The sequence below is a fragment of the Macrotis lagotis genome, chromosome 1, assembly GCF_037893015.1.
Source record: "Macrotis lagotis isolate mMagLag1 chromosome 1, bilby.v1.9.chrom.fasta, whole genome shotgun sequence".
Taxonomy (NCBI): domain Eukaryota; kingdom Metazoa; phylum Chordata; class Mammalia; order Peramelemorphia; family Peramelidae; genus Macrotis; species Macrotis lagotis.
This window is the reverse complement of record NC_133658.1, coordinates 543,728,003-543,747,604: the sequence shown is the minus strand read 5'-3', so window position 1 is coordinate 543,747,604 and position 19,602 is coordinate 543,728,003. Positions and strand designations below refer to the sequence as shown.

The window sequence follows — 19,602 nt, the reverse complement described above, 5'->3', positions numbered from 1 at the left end:
AAACCACAAAACATTAGTATGGCAGGAAAATTTCCCTATATAAATCATGTCTTGTCTATGTATTGTCATATAAAGAATACTTGGCTAAAATGTGCTTAAGGCTTATGAAATAAATCCCTTATCAAAGTCACCAAACCAATTTTTTTATTTGAAACATTGGCACATTATACTGAATCTCATTTGCATTTAGTCTACTTTCCCTTTTCTGTTTCCTCTAGACTTATAATACAAATTTATTTTAGCCCTCTTTTTTCTGTTCTATAGCCTAGGGGCAGAGACTGTCAGGCCCATGGGATGTATGAGGCATTGCCATGGCAACCACAGGCAGGGCTCAAAATTCAATAAATTTAGGAGTTTTTAGGGCTGAATTAATTAAATGTTTGATCAAATATAGCAGGCTAATTTTTAGGTTGATTATTTTATATGGGCTGCTAAAGATGTTATAAATATCCAAATGACCCTTTGCAGAAAAAAGGTTTTCCACTCCTGCTATAGATAGATACTTTCAAACCATATCCTCTGGAGGATTATAGGAAGGATAGGACCTAAGTTCTCAAGGGTGGTTTGAATGCATTACTCCAGAAAGGGGCAAATATTAGATGACACCTCAGTGTTCTTTCTGGTTCTATGATGCTTCCACATTGTGAGATAATCAGTATATTTTCCTTTGCCTAGATTTATCTTAGTGATCTGCATCTGTTACTGATTCCAGAGCCAGTATTGAATTTCAAAAAAAAAACCCAAAACTTCTTTTTGGTTCACAATTATATGGATATATTCTCAGTATTAAGATGGTTATATCAAAAGCCAGGTTTTGATATACCTGTACCAGCAAATAGTGAGTACGCTGCTGTCTATAAATTGATTTTTGGTCAATTTCAAATTAAAAAAAATAAACACAGTTTATTTTGTGGTGGACCTCCCCCCCAACTCACACCCATGTTTTTCACTGAATAAACTGAATTGTCATGGACATTTAATCTTTTTCAGTTCCTAAGGCTAATACTTTATTCATTAGAAGTAAAAAATACAGGGGAAATTTTTAAAAGGGTTTACACTTTTTTTCCAGTGTAAAAATAATTTAATGTTACTATATTAAAGAAGCTTTACGTTTGTAAACAATGCTAAGGAAAGTCTAGATTTTATAGAGATTGATTTGGATGAGTTCGTTAGATGAGTCAGTGAAATCTGTCTTTTATTTTCTATAGGGGACAGTTATCTGCAAGTCTGTTTACCTTTAAAACTAGTGGTAAGTTTGTTATTGACTTCAACATTTATTTAGAAATTAGTAAAATTAAAAAAATCTTAACAAATTGGGAATCGTACATTCATTTGCCATGATTTATAATTGAACTGACCAAGCACTTATACAGAGATTGCTGTTTGAATACCAAGGAGTAACTGAAAGGGAGAATATAAACCTCACTGGCTACAATACTGCCACTGCACAAAGCTGAAAGGGAGAATATAAAAGAAATTTAAGGCAAGCACTCTTTCCTAAATGGGCAACTAAAATATGCAAAAATGAAATAACTAAAAAAACCAAAAATCTATACATACATGTAATGGTCTAAAGGAAGTCTACTATACTGTCATATACTGTAAAAATGCTGGAAAAAAAATACTAAAAATTTTAAAAGTATAGCAGATCCCTGAACCTCCCTCCAGTCCCCAATCCAAACCCATCATGGAGATAGCAGCAGCCAGGGAACCATCCTTAATCTGGTGGTCACAGATCTCTCCTGGAGATCTTCCCTCACCATTCCCAAGAGACCAATAGTGATAGTTTTTGAACCTTTATGATCATTCAGAAAATATTAAGTATATGGTATTGTGTCAGCCACTATGCTTGTCACTGGGGATAACAAATACTAAGAATGAAGCAGTTTATACTCCTATGAAGTTTACTGTTTCTGCTTCTATCACTGAAAAAAAAGGTAGATTTAGTAGCTGGGGACTGAGAGATAAAAATTAATTGGGAGAAATTTGTAGGGAATCAGGAACCCATTACTTTTGTTGCTACAATTAGAACACTTAACAGAACATAAAGTATATGAATTTTTGTAAATGAAAATTAAGCAAGTTAGGGAATTAAGGCAAGAGAGATAAAATATTCTGATTAACAAATTAGAATTAAAATATGTACTTTGTTGGATCCATAATATCATTAATGATTGTAATCTCACTAGTACAATTTACCAATCTTGAGTGTTATTCTTCTCAGTGAATATTCCACTGGGATCTACCCATAGGCTATATGCCTCCTTTTGGTCTTTATGCTCTTTCACTTTTTCCCTTGATTCCTTATAGGATAGAAAATTTGATTGTTACCTTTTAGAATTTGTAGGTTTGAAATGTATGTATTCAAATATGTATAAGTCAAAATTCAAATTCTGGCAGTAGTACAATATCAATTTGAAAGTCTAGCTCTTTTTCTTTTTTTTAATTTGAGGCTGTTATGGAACACTGGGAATGGAATCTGGAGTTATCCCTGATTTTCAGATAACAGCATCATCTGTGTGGACTGACTACACAGGAGAGCAGAATAGTTGGAAACCTGAAAAGGCTAGACTGAAAAAACCTGGACCCCCTTGGGCTGCTAGTGACAATAATAAATATCAGTGGTTACAGATAGATATGAATAAAGAAAAGAAAATTACAGGTGAGTGACACCTCTTATTTAAGAATAAGTTGTGATAGTAATATTAATTAACTTAAAGGAAGAGTTGAATGATATACTATAATTTTCTCTTTGACCTCATTATTTGGCATTTTGATGAATGACTTGAAGACCTAGTAAACATGATTAAAGTTTTGGATCAACACAAAACTAGAAGGATAATAAGAATATTGATGACAGAACGGAATTCAAAAGATCTCAATAAGCCAGAGGTGATGGGCCAAAATATACTATGAAATTTAAGGGAGATAACTTTAAAATATCTTAATCTTAAGTCCAAAATTTTAATTAATTAATTAAAATTAATGATTGTTTAATTATAAACTAGAGAGTCTTGGCCTAACATTAATTATCCTGTGAAAAAATAATTTTAATTGCTTTCAAGATGTATATGAATCAAGAGTTGAGGGTCTGCCAAAATTGCTAATTCAATCTTAGCCTTTATTAGTGGACATCAAGAAAACTGGAGTATATGTATTGAATATTATTGACAAATTGGAGAATATCTGGAGAGGCAACTAGATTGATGAAGTGTCAAGAAACCATTTATATGTACAATAAAGAGCCAGTATTTGTTTTTCTGTATAAAAAATATTAATGTAATAAAAATCAGTAATCACAAACATTACATAGATAGAACAACAGAAAAAATTGATTATATGTCAAGCCATTCATCTTTATTGTGGATGATGTGATTTTTAAAAATATATATATGTATGTATATATATGTGTATATATATATATATATATATATATATTACAAATTAAATAAAAATTAATTTTCTCTCCTTATCTCCTGATCCATTTGGGGGAAAAAAAGAACACTGTTATAACAAATCTACATAGTCATGCAAAAACAAATCCTTTCATTGATCATGTCCAAAAAGTATTTTCCTCATTCTGCACCCTTAATCCATCACCTGTATGTCAGGAGAAAGGTAGCATGCTTCATCAGTGGTATACAAGATAGTACACTGGAATCAAGATTGGTCTAATCAGAGTTCTTAAATCTTTCAAAGTTATTTGTCGTTATGATATTATTATTATTATTATTATTGTATTCTTATATAAATTAATTTCCTGGTTCAGCTCACTCCACAATTAGCAGCTCATAAAAGTTTTACAGGTTTCTTTGAAATTGTATCATCCCCTTCATCATTTCTTATAGCCCATATTAATTATAGAATAAATTCATTTTATTCATGAACCATAATTTGTTCAGCTGTTCCTCAAGGTATAGGCACCCCCCATGTTTTGGTATTTTTTAAAAAAGCTCCTATTTGCAGTCTTCTCTTTTACTTTTTTAGTGAATAGACCTTCTGGTATACCACCAGATCAAAGGATATATACGGTTCAGTGAAGTATGTTGGACATTGTTCCAAAATGGTTTCCAAGATAGTCAAACCCATAAGAGGAAATGTTTAGCTAGAAAAAAGAGAACCATTGTTGTAGAGAGAACATGATTTATCAATCAATTTATCATCATCTCATTGAATGACTGCTATGGAGAAGAGGAGAGTTGTTCTAGAGGATAAGGTCAATGGATAGTGTCGAAGGGAAATGGGATTTTTAAACTTTGTTTTTTAAACCACTTCTAGCAGAGCTCTTCACATGGAATGGGCTACCATCTGTAGGGTAAAGTGGCTTTTCCATCATTGGAAATATTCAAGCAATGATTTAGATTGATAAGGCAACAAGAATTTCTTGATTGCCTACTGTGCTAGCATTATATATTGGGCAGATTTTGAGCGGAGAGAATCTTAATGTTTCTCTAGTCCTGGGTTTTTAATCTAGGATCTGAAGATGAAAACTTATTGTTTTTAATATTTGATTTCTTTTTGAATCTCACATGTTTTACTGTATTCATTTAAGAAGATTCCCCAAACTCCTGAAGGGGTTCTTGACACAAAATAGATAAAATCCCCCGGTCTAAGCAAAGTTGCTTATCCAAGATCAGCCAGGAAGCAGTAGATCTGGAATTTATGCCCAGGTCTTCTGATCTCAAATCAAGGTCTCTTTCTACTTCTGCCTTCTATAAAAAATAGGTAAAGGTAAAATTACATTAAGTTTCTCTTAAATGTCCAGGAATTTAATGAAAAAAGTGCAAAAGAAGATGGCTTAGCCCTACCTGACCTAAAATTATAAAGCATCAGTCATCAAAACTGTCTGGCATTGGCTAAGAAATAGAGTGGTGGATCATTGGAATAGACTAGGTGCAGTAGCAGGAAGTGATTATAATAATCTGCTGTTTGATAAACCCAAAGAACCCAGCTTTGGGGATAAAAACTCTCTTCCCTAAAAACTGTTGGGAAAATTGGAAGTTAGTATGGCAGAAATTTGGATCAGACCAATACCTCACACCCTATACCAAGATAAGATAAAATCCAAATGGATACAGGATTTAAACATTAAGTTTCTCTCTTTTTTTTTTTTTTTTTTTTTTTAGGTTTCTGCAAGGCAAATGGGGTTAAGTGGCTTGCCCAAGGCCACACAGCTATAAGTTTCTCTTAAAGTCTCTTCCAAATATCAGATTGTGGTTCTGGCTCTCTTAAGTGATTGGTTTTAACTTTTCCTCAGCCAACATTAAAATTCTTAGAATTTTATTAAAGAATAGTAGAGTTGATATTGTTTTACTGTTCATTTCTTTTTGAAGTAACTTAACGTGCTTTATGATCCTATATTTTGGTACAAATCTCTAAAATGACAATATTTTATTTTAGTTTATTTTTTGCTTTTTTCAAGGCGATAGGGTTAAGTGACTTGGCCCAAGGTCACATAGCTGGGTAATTATTAAGTGTCTGAGGCCAGATTTGAACTTAGGTGCTCCTGACTCTAGGGCTGGTGTTCCATCCACTGTGCCACTTAGCTGCCCCCTTAAAAATGACAGTATTTTAAACTGTTAAGGAAAGTATATGTTGGAGGAATGGAAAATAACTTTTAAAGTATTGTCAGTAAATATCATTGCTTTGTAAAGCTTCACAGTCAGAAATAATTGAATTGGACTAGTTCAAGAAAATTTAGCTAGGAGAAATGGGTTGATTTTTGGTTTGATGCTTAAGGCTACCAATAAATCAATTGAATGATTGTATCTGTTAAATTTTATTACTTCTTAAATAGTAACATAATTTAAATATTCTTCATTCTTAAATCAAATGCCAAAAGAACCCTCTTTCTTCCCTTGTAAAAAACATACACACACACATATACACACACATACACATTTGCACATTCATGCATGTGCACAACTCCAAACTTGTTACCAGGTCCGAATTTTTCATGGCTCTTTGGAAGAAAGGAATTCAAGGATATTAAAGTTGTTATATTAAAATTACTCATTATTTATCTCAGATCCAAACATTTACAAAAAATAAGAAGTTGGAGAGGACTGATCATTTGTTAATGCTTAGATGCTTCAATCATTGGAAGTTTGGACATTTATGAAAATAAACCTTAATGTTCACAGGCATTATAACCACTGGATCCACCATGATAGAGCACAATTACTACGTGTCTGCCTATAGAATTCTATATAGTGATGATGCACAGAAATGGACAGTGTACAGAGAACCTGGTATTGAACAGGATAAGGTAAAATTGCAATGATTTACTCTGTTTTATAGTCATGTTTGCAAAGTAAATAGTGTTCAGAAATGGAACATTTTTGAGAATCTAGGGACTTTTTCTAAATGACATGTTAGATTAATTTTTTATTCCTTTTCAGGAATGTTTTTCCAGTAAGTTAGTACAAATAAAAATGTAAATCAGTGTAATGCACATACACAATTAAAAAGTCATAGGAGATTAAAGAGAATGTTGTCTCATAGCTCCCTCTTCTGGTTATTTTGGGTAAAGTAGTAATCCTTGGTCTTAGCATATGAGATACACTGAAGTTAAGTAATGTTTATTTTCTTTGGGCTACATAATTGTCTAATACAGGATGAAATAAAAATTCATGTAGACTTATATAAAAAAATGTTTAATGGTGGTACATTAGGATTTGTAAATCCATTCTGTAGACTAAAGACAAAAGTTGTAATAATCAAAGTCTTAAATTTAAATTTTTTTGATACATCTATGTGTTTATGTATATGAATTTTCTAATTTTTCTTATCAAGGTTTAAAAATAATCAATCAAATATAAGTTGTTTATCATAGAATAAGCTTTTATAATTATATTTTTTTTAGAAAAAAACAAGACTAATTGAGACCATACTTTTCTGGCTCACAGTGTTATGTGGGAGGGCTAGTATTTAAACTCAATTCTTAGATAATTCCATTTCCATAATTCCTTTTCCATCTATAGTTATCTGTTGAAATTCATTGGCCTTTTGCTTTATCATTCTAAGATTAGTTCTGTAGGTTAGAGAAGTATTAAAAAAAAGACTCCATTATATTTCTCATCATTAGAAGATAGAATTGTTAAGTTGTTTAACTCCATTGAAAAATTAATATGATTTTATGTTTAATTCATTTACAGGTCTTTTAGGGTAATCTAAATTGAAGCCCATTTACAGAAATAAAAGCATTTACTAATCATCTCCTTTGTGTGTCAGATATTGTTCTGAGTATTGGGAATATAAAAATCAGTCCCTGCTCTCAGGGAGCTCTCAGGTTAATGGGGGAGTCCTATGTGTGCAAACAAGATATCCATAGCATAAATTCAGAAGTAATCCTAGAGAGAAGGCAGGACTGATGTTAAAGAGAGACCTGGGTAAAGACATCTAGCTAAAGGTGAGACTTTAGCTGAAACTTGAAGGAAGCCTTAGAAACCAGCACATTGTGATGAAGAATAAGAAGATTCCAGGCTTTGGAGGTCAACTCTTGAAAATGCTTTGATTTGGATTAGAGTATCCTGATCAGAGAATAGCACTACTTGTAGAAAAGTAGATGGAGGAGAAGAAGGCACAATTCTGAAAAGGAAGGAACAGGCCAGGTTATGAAGGGCTTTAAATGCCAAGCACAGGATTTTCTGTTTGACCCTAGAGGTAATAAAGAGCCACTGAATGGGTAGCTAGGTGGCACTGTGGATAGAGCACTGGCTCTGGAGTCAGTAGTTCAAATGGATCTCAGACACCTAACAATTACCTAGTGACCTTGGGCAAGTCACTTAACCCTGTTGCCTTAACTAAATAAAATAATTTTTAAAAAGTCATTGAAGTTAAATCAGGGTGAAGAGGTAACATGATCAGACCTGTACTATAGAAAGATCAGTTTGACAGTTAAGAACAGATTGAAGTGGGGAGAGAGTAGAGGTATGGAGATCAAGAGTAAAGAAAGGAGCATATATTAGAAATGTTAAGAACTGATAGAACTTGGCAAATGATTAGATATAAGGAGTCCTAGATGACACTTAGCTTAGCTGTGAGACAGACAATTTGGGATGTCTAAATAGCTGCTCAATATGTAATATTATTTCATTTCATCCTTATAACCCCAGTAGAGGTAGGTGGTTATCTCCATTTTATGATTAAACTGATGCAGACAAGAAAAGGTTTGAGTGGAGTTAGATTATTTAAGCCCAGAATCATGCAACTTGTAAGAATTTGAACTCAGTTCTTCTTGACTTCCAACCAACTCTCTAGCCACTGCTGCCACCCTGCTGCCTATGTAAGATAGACAAAACTGAATGATTGTCCAGCTTATATTAATATTATTATCTTAAGATATTTTTGCCTCTTTTCTTGGTAACTCTTACTGACATCTGATGCCCATTCTAATATTTTCTGTTGAACTCTTTCTTCAGGTTTCTCATTTATTGCATTTTTAGTCTGTTTCTATAAACTCATAGACTATATCACCTCACTTTGAATTATTCAATTGTGTTGACTAAGTAATTCTAGTTTAAGATTTCCCCATCAGTTGATTACTAAGATTCTTTGGGATTTTTAAAATTTGAATCTGAGAATATTTTTTTCTTATGTCTGCATGTGTATATGTGATACATGACTTAACTTCCCTCCTTAAGTTTCCTTTCTGTTTTAATAATTTTTTTAATAATGTTTTAAATACAACTCTTTGTGCAGATGGTTTTTCCTCTTCAATTGTAAGTTTCTTAAAGGGAGAGGCTGTATTTCTTTTGCATTTCTATCTCTAGCACCTAACACTATACTTGGAGGCTAGTTGATGTTTAATAAGTGCTAGTTGATTTATTGATTGATTTGATGTTGGCTATCCTATGTCTAAATAAGATAATACAACATACACAAGAATTCATTTTCTAGCTTTTGCTGGAAAATCTGTTGTGAGGCATTACATTCTACTTTGAGACAGATGTTAGGAAGTTTTTCTTACCTCCATAGCCAAGCCAAATAATGTTAGACTCCTTAAATATTATGGTCTTTCAGATTCTTTGCACAGCTGTCACATCCTTCTTACATCCTCTCTTCTACAAATTAAGCATCCCCAATTCAATTTTCATGACATAATATAGAGCCCTTTATTATGTTATTTGTCACCCTCTGTTCTATAGCTCAAAAGTGTCTTTTTTTCAAAGGATGTTCATACCAATTTTAGGCTGCTGTTCAAGCTTCTTTGTTTATCATCTCAAGAAATCTAAGTGTTATGAACTGGTTATTCAACTTTGTGAAATCTGTAGTTACAGATATTTTAGTATTCTGTATCTATTGAATGTGAGAGTTTTGAGAAGTGTAGTTATAATTAGAACTTTATTCTCACCTGGATAGCTAATTTTCCTTGAGGTTACTTGTAATCTGCCTTTGCTATAAAATACTGGTTCTTAGATTACCAAATAATACCATCCAGGTGGAGTGCAAGTTCAGCATCAGATATATGTTAGCTTTGTGACCCTGGGCAAGTCACTTCACCTTTCTTGGCCTCAGTTTCCTTATTTGCAAAATGGAAGTGATAATACCACCTATTATGCAGAATTATTCTGAAATCATATACAGTAATAGTAGGCACTGTATATGAACTATTTTTTGGTCTCATGAATATCAGTTTATTCATAAGTGAATTGAGTTAAAAGAAAGATAATGTGGGACAGGTTGAAGAGATATAAATCACTAGATTTGATAACTCATATTGCTAGTGTTTTTCACGTAAATGGATTTGTGTTTGTCAAAAAAGCCTTTCTGCTAGTGAAATATATATATTAGTCACTTAGATCAATATGATATATGTTCTTTGTCATTTTTAATACTGAAATAAATTTTTCTCCTCTAGACTAGGAAAATATCTTGATTTTCATTTTCCTGTGGGGAGACATATTTCTAATATATGTGAGAGAATTCTCATCTTTAGTTCTTTTAATTCATACTGCAGAATTATTTAAACAAGTATGTAAGCAAATATCTCCCTGCCCATGACTTGGACTCTATATAAACTATTCCTTAGAGTTAAAATGAATGTTTATGTCATTGTAAATTGTTGTTGTAAGCACATTTACTCTAATTAGTACCCTTTAAGCTGCCAGTCTAAAAGTTTCATTAATTTTTTTGTTATTTGAAGATATATGCATATTCCATATTGAAAAAATAAATTATCAAGTATCTTGCTTATTTTCCAATAACACTAATATATTTTCTTTTGATTTTTTTTTGCAAGGCAATGGGATTAAATGACTACCAAGGTCACACAGCTAGGCAATTATTAAGTATTTGAACCTGAATTTGAACTCGGGTCCTCCTGACTCCAAGGCTGGTGCTCTATCCACTACACCACCTAGCTGTCCCCAAAGTAATATATTTTCATTCAGAGTGTTTGTTTTGTATCACTTTCAGTTTTGAACTTAGACATTTCTCTTTTCCTACCCAGTGAAGTGTTCTTTGTAACAGTAAAAAAGGGGGGAGAGGGGAAGCAGTTCAACAGAATTAACCAGTATATTAAATTAGTCTGATATTAAAAGCAATATTCCCCAGCCATGATCTGCATCTCTGCAGAGAAAGGAGGAAAGATCATTTTTTAATCTTTTTGGGGGGATCAACATTGATTATTACAATTGCCCAGTCAACGTTGTTTTGGTTTTGATCTTTTAATTTATGTTGTTGGAATCTCAGGATTAATTTTCTAGTTCTATGTCTTCTTCCTTAATTCATATGAATGTTTTCTTGTTCTCCAAATTAATCCTATTCATCATCTGTGAAGGATCTGTAATATCCCAGTGTTTTTGTGTTATATAGGTTTAACTAACCTCCTCTGTCAATGGACAACTTCTTGGTTTCCAATTCTTTACTGTTAGAAAAAGTGTCATTATGAATATTTTGATTCTCTGTATATTTTTAAAGTTATGTTTATTGTCATAGTTGTCAGTTAACTGTCATTAAGGTATATTAAACCAGGTTTTTGGAATCCATTTGGTTCTTGTTGGTATTTTTGTCTTTCTCTTAGATATTTCAAGGAAATACAGATTACCACCAGGATGTACGCAATAATTTCATCCCACCCATTATAGCACGTTTTGTTAGAATTAATCCCATACAGTGGCAGCAGAAAATTGCAATGAAAGTGGAATTGCTTGGATGTCAATTTATTCCTATAGGTAAAGATCAGTATGTAGTTATAATGTGTGTAAATTTTAAATGACTTTGCTTGTTTGTTTTGATCAATTCTGTCAAGGAGTGGAGGGAATAAAGTTTGTGTTTTGAGGCATTATGATTACATTACTTTAAACAGATGTTTAGTCCTGTGGGTTTCCAGTTCATTTGGCAAGATATCTAGTTTTCAAATATAGTCCTAAGTGACCAAGAATAAAGTGGGAGGTGAAATTGATGTTTGTATATAGTTTAGATCATTCTCTGTTTTTAGTTATACTATATAAATATATACATATATATATATATATATATATATATATATATATATATTATATATATATATATATTTGGAATTTGTTTCAGTCTATGATGCTGAAGTTCCCAAAAGAAGGCAATATTTGATGCATGTGTTTTGAAAATACTAAAACACTTTTTCCATGTATCATTATCATTGACACCTGTGATTTTGATGGTCTGGTACAGAGAAAGGTTTTTTTTAAGTTTTTGCAAGGCAGTGGGGTTAAGTGACTTGTCCATAGTCACACAGCTAGGCAATTATTAAGCGTCTGAATCTGGATCTGAACTCAGGTCCTCCTGACTCCAGCGCCAGTGCTCTATCCATTGTGCCAACTAGCTGCTCCCAGAGAAAGTTTTCTTGACCAAAATACCCATTAAATTTTTATTAAACTTAAAAACTTCGTTATGAGAAATATCTTATCTATTAGTGGACAGAGTAGAGAGACCTGCATTTTTAAAGATGAGGAAACTCTTTTTCTACCTTGGTTATTCTAATAACATATTCTCCTTATAGGAGAAAGACAGACAGCCAACTTAGAAGTTAAAATGAAGTTTCAAAAAGGTTTTACAGTTAATATGTGAAACCCCTAGGAAGTTAATTTTATTTTCAAATTGTAATAACTGAGGAACTGTACTGCAGTGGAGAAAGAGTTAATTTTAAAGTCAGGAAGACATGGATTCAAATCTTGCCTTTGATACACCCTGGCTTTATGATCTAAGGAAATCACTTGACTTCTCATCACCACAGGGAACTCTCTGAAGACATTGGAAGAGAAAATAGGCAACTTGCTTAGGAATAAGTTGGAATCTACATTTTAGATTTCATCTGCAATAAAATCATAAGATCCAGAGTATTTAATTGCTTGATGGACTTTTCTGTTTTGTTATATGTAGCACTAAGATACTTCTCTCCAGATAATGTTTCTCTGTTTAGAAATTTGGAATTTAGAATTAGTCTCCTAAAACACTTTAAGGACTTTCTAAATTCTTATTTTTAACCTTTTTAAAGCTAATTTTTTTAAAAATTTGTTTCAAGGTCGTTCTCCAAAACTAACTCAGCCACCATTTTCCCGAAGCAACAATGACATAAGAAATACAACAGTCACTTCACATGTAGCCAAAGGTATGTATATCTGAGCAGTTTCTTTTATTCAAACATGGTCCTAAAATAAGAATATTAGATTGTAAAAAAAAAATTTATAGTCTCATTTGATCTTTTTTTTTTAATTAAGGCAGTGGAATTAAGTGACTTGGCCAAGGTTACACAGCCAAGCAATTATTAAATGTCTGAGACTAGATTTGAACTCAGGTCCTCCTAACTCCAGGGTTGGTGCTTTATCTACTGCGCCATCTAGCTGCCCCGATTATAAAAAAGTTTAAGCCATTCCAAGTTGACTGTAATTTTTTTTCATTTGTAGCTATGTAATAAAAGAAATAAACTCTAAAAGATTATTTTTCCTCAGGTCGTGCTCCAAAATTCAACCGACCACCTCCAGCTCGGCATGGCATTAACTTCCCTCTGCAGACTGATCAAACAACAGTAACTCCAGATATCAAAAACACTACAGTAACTCCAAATTTAACCAAAGGTATATGTTCTATATGCCATTGAAGATCACCATAAATGATTTTTTCAAAACTGTATAGATGAAAAACAATATTATAGGACTGTTTTCTAAAAGTCAGAATATTCAGGAATATTTCAGGTACATTCTAAACTTGAGTCCTTATTTTTTTTTTTTTTTTAGATTTTTCAAGGCAGTGGGGGTTAAGTGGCTTGCCCAAGGCCACACAGCTAGGTAATTATCAATGTCTGAGGCTGGATTTGAACTCAGGTACTCCTGACTCCAGGGCTGGTGCTCTATCCACTGCACCACCTAGCTGCCCCTGAGTCCTTATTTTCTCCCTCCTTTTTCTTTTTTTTTTGAAGGGCAGTGGGGTTAAGTGACTTGCCCAAGGTCATACAGCTAGGTAATTATTAAGTGTCTGAGGCCAGATTTGAACTCAGGTCCTCCTGACTCCAGGTCTGGTGCTCTATTCACTGTGCCACCTATCTCTCCCCCTCCTTTTTCATTTTACAAGCTATTCTTTCAGTGGTTGATCTCATTTTATACTTTAAACTGCTACTTTTTTGCTTCTTACTTGTGCCCTAGAAGAAACCTCCCTCTCTCTCTCTTCCACCTCTATTTTCTGGATCCTAACCCTTTGAAATTCTTCAAGGATTATACTCTCAATTCAGTTCAGCAACTATTTATAAATGCAAACTGCTGTCCTTGATGATGGGGATTCAAGACAAAAATACCCATTATATATCCATATTAGGAGGCATTATGTATTTACAAAATAATTGAGGAGTGGGGCATGAACTTTTCTCATTTGGAGAATGAGACTCACTTTTGATGTAGAAGGCCCTGGAAAGATCATGTCCATATTAATAGGCTAATTATGCAGATTTCATTGCTAATGACTTTTTTTCTTTAACCTCTAAAACCATTTGAAAAGGTATCCTATTTCCTCATTTAATACTTCATAGTTAAGTATTCAAACAACCCCATAGCACCTAAGATCCTTGATAAATTACTTATTATTTGCTTTTTTAGCCAAGCCTGAGTAAATTGAGAAATATTTTAGTCCTATAACATGCTTTCTCTCTACCAAGTTCCAAAACTGTTCAGCTTAAATAAAAACAGCAAATACTATTCCTTATAAATCAACATTCTGGAACACCCAAAAAGAATAATATTTTTGTCCTACATTTTTGAAGAAGACCACACTATCAAGGAGGTGATGCCAAGACAATCTGAATTGGACTTGAGTGGAAGGGGGGCCTTTGTTAAGTCACCAGCCTCACTTTCTCCTCCAGAGTCATCTGGGTCCAGTGGCCTTATGTGAATCAGAATGCCTAATGGTGACCCTGGTTGCAAAGCAATCAGGATTAAGGGATTTAGTAAGAGTCAAATATTTGAGACTGGATTTGAATTCCTTTCTTCCTGTCTCCAAGGTCAGTGCTCTGTCCACTGCACCTCCTAGCTGCCCTTATCCAAGATGAAAGGAACATTCCTAACATTCCTTCATCTTTTTTCAAAAAGGGAAAGCTTGGGGAGGCTAGGTGGTACAGTGGATAAAGCACCGGCCCTGGAGTCAGGAATACCTGAGTTCAAATCCAGCTTCAGACACTTAATAATTACCTAGCTGTGTGGCCTTGGGCAAGCCACTTAACCCCATTTGCCTTGCAAAAAACCCAAAATAAAAGGGGGGGGGGGGGTTAGCTTGGAAGACATTTGAGTATGAGCTATCTATCACACTATCATATCAATTCAGATTGGGTATCTACTTGTAGGATTGCAGTGCTCTCCTCCTGTCTTAAACTGTTGCAAAGAGTAGCCTGTAATAAATTTATTTTGGGCCCAGAAGTCTTATGTGTGGGCTTTTTTCTTTTTCCCCTGAATTGCAGATACTGGGATATCACACTCACTTGATAAGAGGCATTTGTCCACAAATATAGAAGTCTAAATGGATAGGAGAAACTGATCAAATCTCCTCATTTAAAACTTGTTAAAATTCATACATATAGCCTACATTCCCACAACTACACTGACTAGCCCTAATTTAGCATAATGCAAATTAGTATAAGGCAATTTAAGTCAGGAAAGATAGGATGGAGTCAGATAGCAAAGGATTCAAATGCCCAACAAAGAAGTTGGTACCTTATCCTAGACATAGGATAATAGGGTAATGATGTCATGTTGGAAGGGACCAGAGAGGCCATCAATCCTGATCCTTCATTATAGATGAGGAAATGGGAGTCCCAATAAGTTTTAAGTGAAATCCACAAGGTCACACAGTAATTTCAGAGAATAGTGTCTCACTTCAGAGGGAGCTCTCCTAGAATCCTGAACAGGAGAATGAAATGGCCACATTCTAGTGCTTAGAATGGTTATTTTGGCAGATTGTGATGATTAACTTGATTTAAAAAAGAGACTCAGAGCAGGGAAAATAGTGGATTACTGGCAATGGTCTTTTTGTGGAAAGGACAGAATATGTGAAAGAAATATTGTGAAAATAAGGTTGGCAAGACTTAGCAATTAACTGGATAGTTAAGAGAGGAGGAATTGGGGATGTTGTGAATCTTGATGATTGGAAGCATGGTGTGTGTACCCTTCACAGAGTGCAAAAAGTTTAAAGTTTTGGACATGTTGAGTTTTAGACGTCTCCAGGACATCCAGTTCAAATTGTCTGTAAGGTAGTTAATGTCCTGGTCCTAGACTTCAGAGAGAGAATTAGAATTGCAGAGATCTGGGAATCATCTACATAGAGATAATAATTATTCCCATGGAAGCTGTAGGGGGTCACTGACTGTACAGAAAAAAAGAGGGCCAGAATAGAACCTTGAGATATATTCAAGTTAGTAAGTGGGATATGGGCATGCAAAAGAGAAAGAAAAAGTTCTGAGACATCTGGGAAGAGAGAACCATGAAGAAATGAAAAGCCAGAGAGGAAAGACTGTCTAGGTCATAATGGAGGAGGGATGGAGTTAAGATGGCAGAGTGAGAGGTAGCTGCTTTTTACCTTCCCTAAAACATCTTTCACAATGACATAATACTTACCAAACAATCTGAGAGAGAATGTCAAGAAAAAAATCATATTAAATAATTTTTCCAGCCCAGAGCAGCTTGGGAAAATAAAGATCTGCAGATAATGGGGAGTCCAGTTCAGCTGGGAGTGTGGCAGTGGAAGCAGCATCAGATTGTAGAGGGCAATGACAGTGAGCAGCCCAGTGCCCAGGAATAGCGAGGGTCCCAAAAAACTAGACAGATCTCTTGAACTAGCATTGGGAGCTCTGTCCTCTGCCCCTGGAACAAGACTCTGGGGTTCTGACCACATTCAGATCCTGATCGCAGTATAGCCACCCCCACCTCAGCCCTGTGGCAGAGCGGGGCGCATATGGTCGTTCACAGATCAGGAGGGAGGACAGAGCCTCACACACTGAGATCCTTGTGGGTGTGTCCTAAAAGCTCAGGAAGCACCCCCCAAAACAGGCTTAGGTTGGGAAAAAATGAGCAAGCAGAGAAAAAAGAGGAACACTATTGAGAAATATTTTTCATATGAGCCCAAGAAGGATCAAAATAGTCAGTCTGAAGATGAAGAAGCACAAGCTCCTGCATCTAAAGACTCCAAGAAAAAACAGTTCAGGCTATGACAGAGCTCAAAAAAGACTTTGAAAATCAAATGAGGGAGTTAGAAGAAAAACTGGGAGAAGAAATGAGAGAGATGCAGGAAAAACATGAAAATGAAGTCAGCAGCCTAGTCAAGGAAATCCAAAAAAAAATGCTGAAGAAAACAGCATGCTAAAAACCAGATTAGGTCAAATGGATAAAACAGTTCAAAAAGTTACTGAGGAGAAGAATGCTTTAAAAAGCAAAATTGACCAGATAGAAAAAAAAAGAAAACTCTCTGAGGAAAACAAATCCTTCAAAGAATAGAATTCAGGGAGATTGATGAATTTACGAGAAATCAGGACTCATTACTTCAAAACCAAAAAAATGAAAAATTAGAAGAAAATGTGAAACATCTCATTGAAAAAATGACTGATATGGAAAACAGATTTAGGAAAGATAACTTAAAAATTATTGGAATACCTGAAAGTCATGATTAGGAAAAGAGCCTTGACATCATTTTCAAAGAATTACTACAGGAAAATTGCCCTGATATCCTAGAAGCAGAGTGCAAAATAGAAATGGAGAGAATCCACCAATCCCCCCGAGAAAGAGATCCCAAAAAACCAACCCCTAGGAATATTATAGCCAAGTTCCAGAACTCCCGTCAAAGAGAAAATATTACAAGCAACCAGAAAGACACAATTCAAATATCGTGGAGCTGCAGTCAGGATCGCATAGGACTTAGCAGCAACTACATTAAAAGCTCATAGGGCTTGGAATATAATATACCGGAAGGCAAAAAGAGCTTAGAATACAACCGAGAATCAACTACCCCGCAAAATTGAATGTCCTCTTCCAGGGAAAAAGATGGACCTTCAATGAACCAGGGGAATTTCAGATGTTCCTATTAGAATGGCCAGAGCTGAACAGAAAGTTTGATCTTCAAATACAGGACTCAGGTGAAGCATAGAGATTGGAGGAGAAGGGGAAACTATGAGGGACTTAATGATGATGAACTGCATGTATTCCTGCATAGAAAAATGACACTGATAATACTCATATGAACCTTCTCAATAGAGCAGGTAGAAGGAACTTTTATAGATGAAGCACAGGAGAAAGCTGAATTTGAAGATAAAATATGGTGTAAAAATGGAGTCAATAGAAAAAGGGAAATGTAATGGGAGAAAGACAAAGGAGAGGGGGAATAGGCCAAGATATTTCATATAATAAGATTTTTCTTTATTACAATGAGCTATTGCAATGATACGGAAGGGGGGAAGGCAAGGGGGAAATGAGGGAATCTTCACTCTCATCAGAGGTGGCTAGGAGAGGAAACAGCATATATACTCAATGGGGTATAGGCATCTGGAGTAAGAAGGAGAGGGGGGACAGGGGGAAGGGGGGGTGATGTGAGTGATAGAGTTGAGGATGGACCATGGGGAGAGAGTGGTCAGATATAACACATTTTCTTTTTTACTTCTTCCAAGGGGCTGGGATTTGAAGGCCTGTCTGGGACCATAGGGCCAGGTGGATGCTGGGCCTAAGGGGTGGTAGAGGGGCTCAGGGCTTCTTGGCCCCAGGACCAGGGATCTGTCTGCTGCGCCACTCAGCTACCCTACAGCAGAGTCAGAGTGAAAGGAGAGAGAAAATATAGTACATGGTAGTGGAGAAATAAGAAAGGAGGGAGTTGTGATCAGCAGTGGCAATGGTGGAAAAATATGGAAGTAACTTTTGTGATGGACTTATAAAGAATGTGATCCACCTGTGACAGAGTTATTGGTGTTGGAACACAGACTGAAGCACATTTTTTATTATTATTATTTTGGTGGGGCAGGGCAAATGGGGCTGGGTGGCCTGCCTGGGGCCTCATAGCAGGGTGATCGTTGGGCATCTGAGGTTGGATTTGGACCCAGGTGCTCCAGGCTCAAGGGCCAGTGTTCTGTCCGCCACCTAGCCACCCCTACTATTATTTTATTTTATTCTGGGTCTTTTTTTTTGCTTTTTTTTTTTTTTTGGTTTTTGCAGGGCAGTGGGGTTGGGGTGGCTTGCATGTCAGCTGGGTGATTGTTGGGTGTACAGGGCCAGATTTGGGCTCAGGTGCTCATGGCTCCAGGGCCGGTGCTCCATCCATTGCGCCACCTGGCCATACCTACAATTATTACTATTATTTTTTTATTTTAATTTTTTCTCTCTCCCCTTTTATCCCTCAAGCGAGTCTATATTTTGGGGGGTTATTTTGTTTATTCTTAAACAAGAATATTTCATTAATGTATAAAAAAATTATACAAAATGAGAATAAATAAATATAAAATATATATATATATAAAAAAAGAACTAGCATTGGGAGCAGCTCTGTCATCCATTACCCAGACCTGGGTCACAGTTCCAGGGTGAAAAGGAGTGGTCAGAGTCAAGAAGAAGTAACCCCACCTAGGTAAGGACCAGAGGACAGATTAATAGGACAGTGACTATCCCTATTAGATTGTACTGCTTTGGAAGCAATAAAGTTTTCCAGGCCCCCCAGATTGAACTAAGAAAGCAGCAGCAGGACATAAAAGAAGCTTAGGCCAGACATAGCTTCCCCCCCACTCCCCACCCTGAGGTGAACAGAACCTAATACAACATAAAGTGCAAAGTCAAGAAATAGGCTGGAAAAAATAAGCAAGCAACAGCAAAAGGATCTGACCCTAAGAAGTTATTCTGGTGACATAGAAGATCAAGATACAAACTTGGAGGGCGGCTAGGTGGCACAGTGGCTAAAGCACCAGCCCTGGAGTCAAGAGTACCTAGGTTCAAATCCAGTCTCAGACACTTAATAATTAGCTAGCTGTGTGGCCTTGGGCAAGCCACTTAACCCCATTTGCCCTGCAGAAACCTAAAAAAAAAAAGATACAAACTTGGATGAAGAAAATGACTTGAAAACATCCACAAGCACTGCCTCCAACAAAAAAAAAACATGCAGATTGAACAGAAG

General features: G+C 35.3%; 2 protein-coding genes across 3 annotated transcripts in view; one reads left to right on the top strand and one right to left on the bottom strand.

Annotated features, from left to right (window-relative positions):
- ST3GAL6 (ST3 beta-galactoside alpha-2,3-sialyltransferase 6) overlaps positions 1–19,602 on the bottom strand; it is a 138,580-nt gene that overhangs the window by 29,426 nt on the left and 89,552 nt on the right. The gene's annotated exons all lie outside the window — the stretch shown is intronic.
- DCBLD2 (discoidin, CUB and LCCL domain containing 2) overlaps positions 1–19,602 on the top strand; it is a 98,979-nt gene that overhangs the window by 63,982 nt on the left and 15,395 nt on the right. The window contains exons 7-12 of the mRNA XM_074214306.1: positions 1,209–1,249; positions 2,453–2,662; positions 6,144–6,268; positions 11,027–11,177; positions 12,506–12,592; positions 12,933–13,058. Of these exons, the coding sequence (XP_074070407.1) occupies positions 1,209–1,249; positions 2,453–2,662; positions 6,144–6,268; positions 11,027–11,177; positions 12,506–12,592; positions 12,933–13,058 (740 nt within the window). The remainder of the gene's footprint in view (positions 1–1,208; positions 1,250–2,452; positions 2,663–6,143; positions 6,269–11,026; positions 11,178–12,505; positions 12,593–12,932; positions 13,059–19,602) is intronic.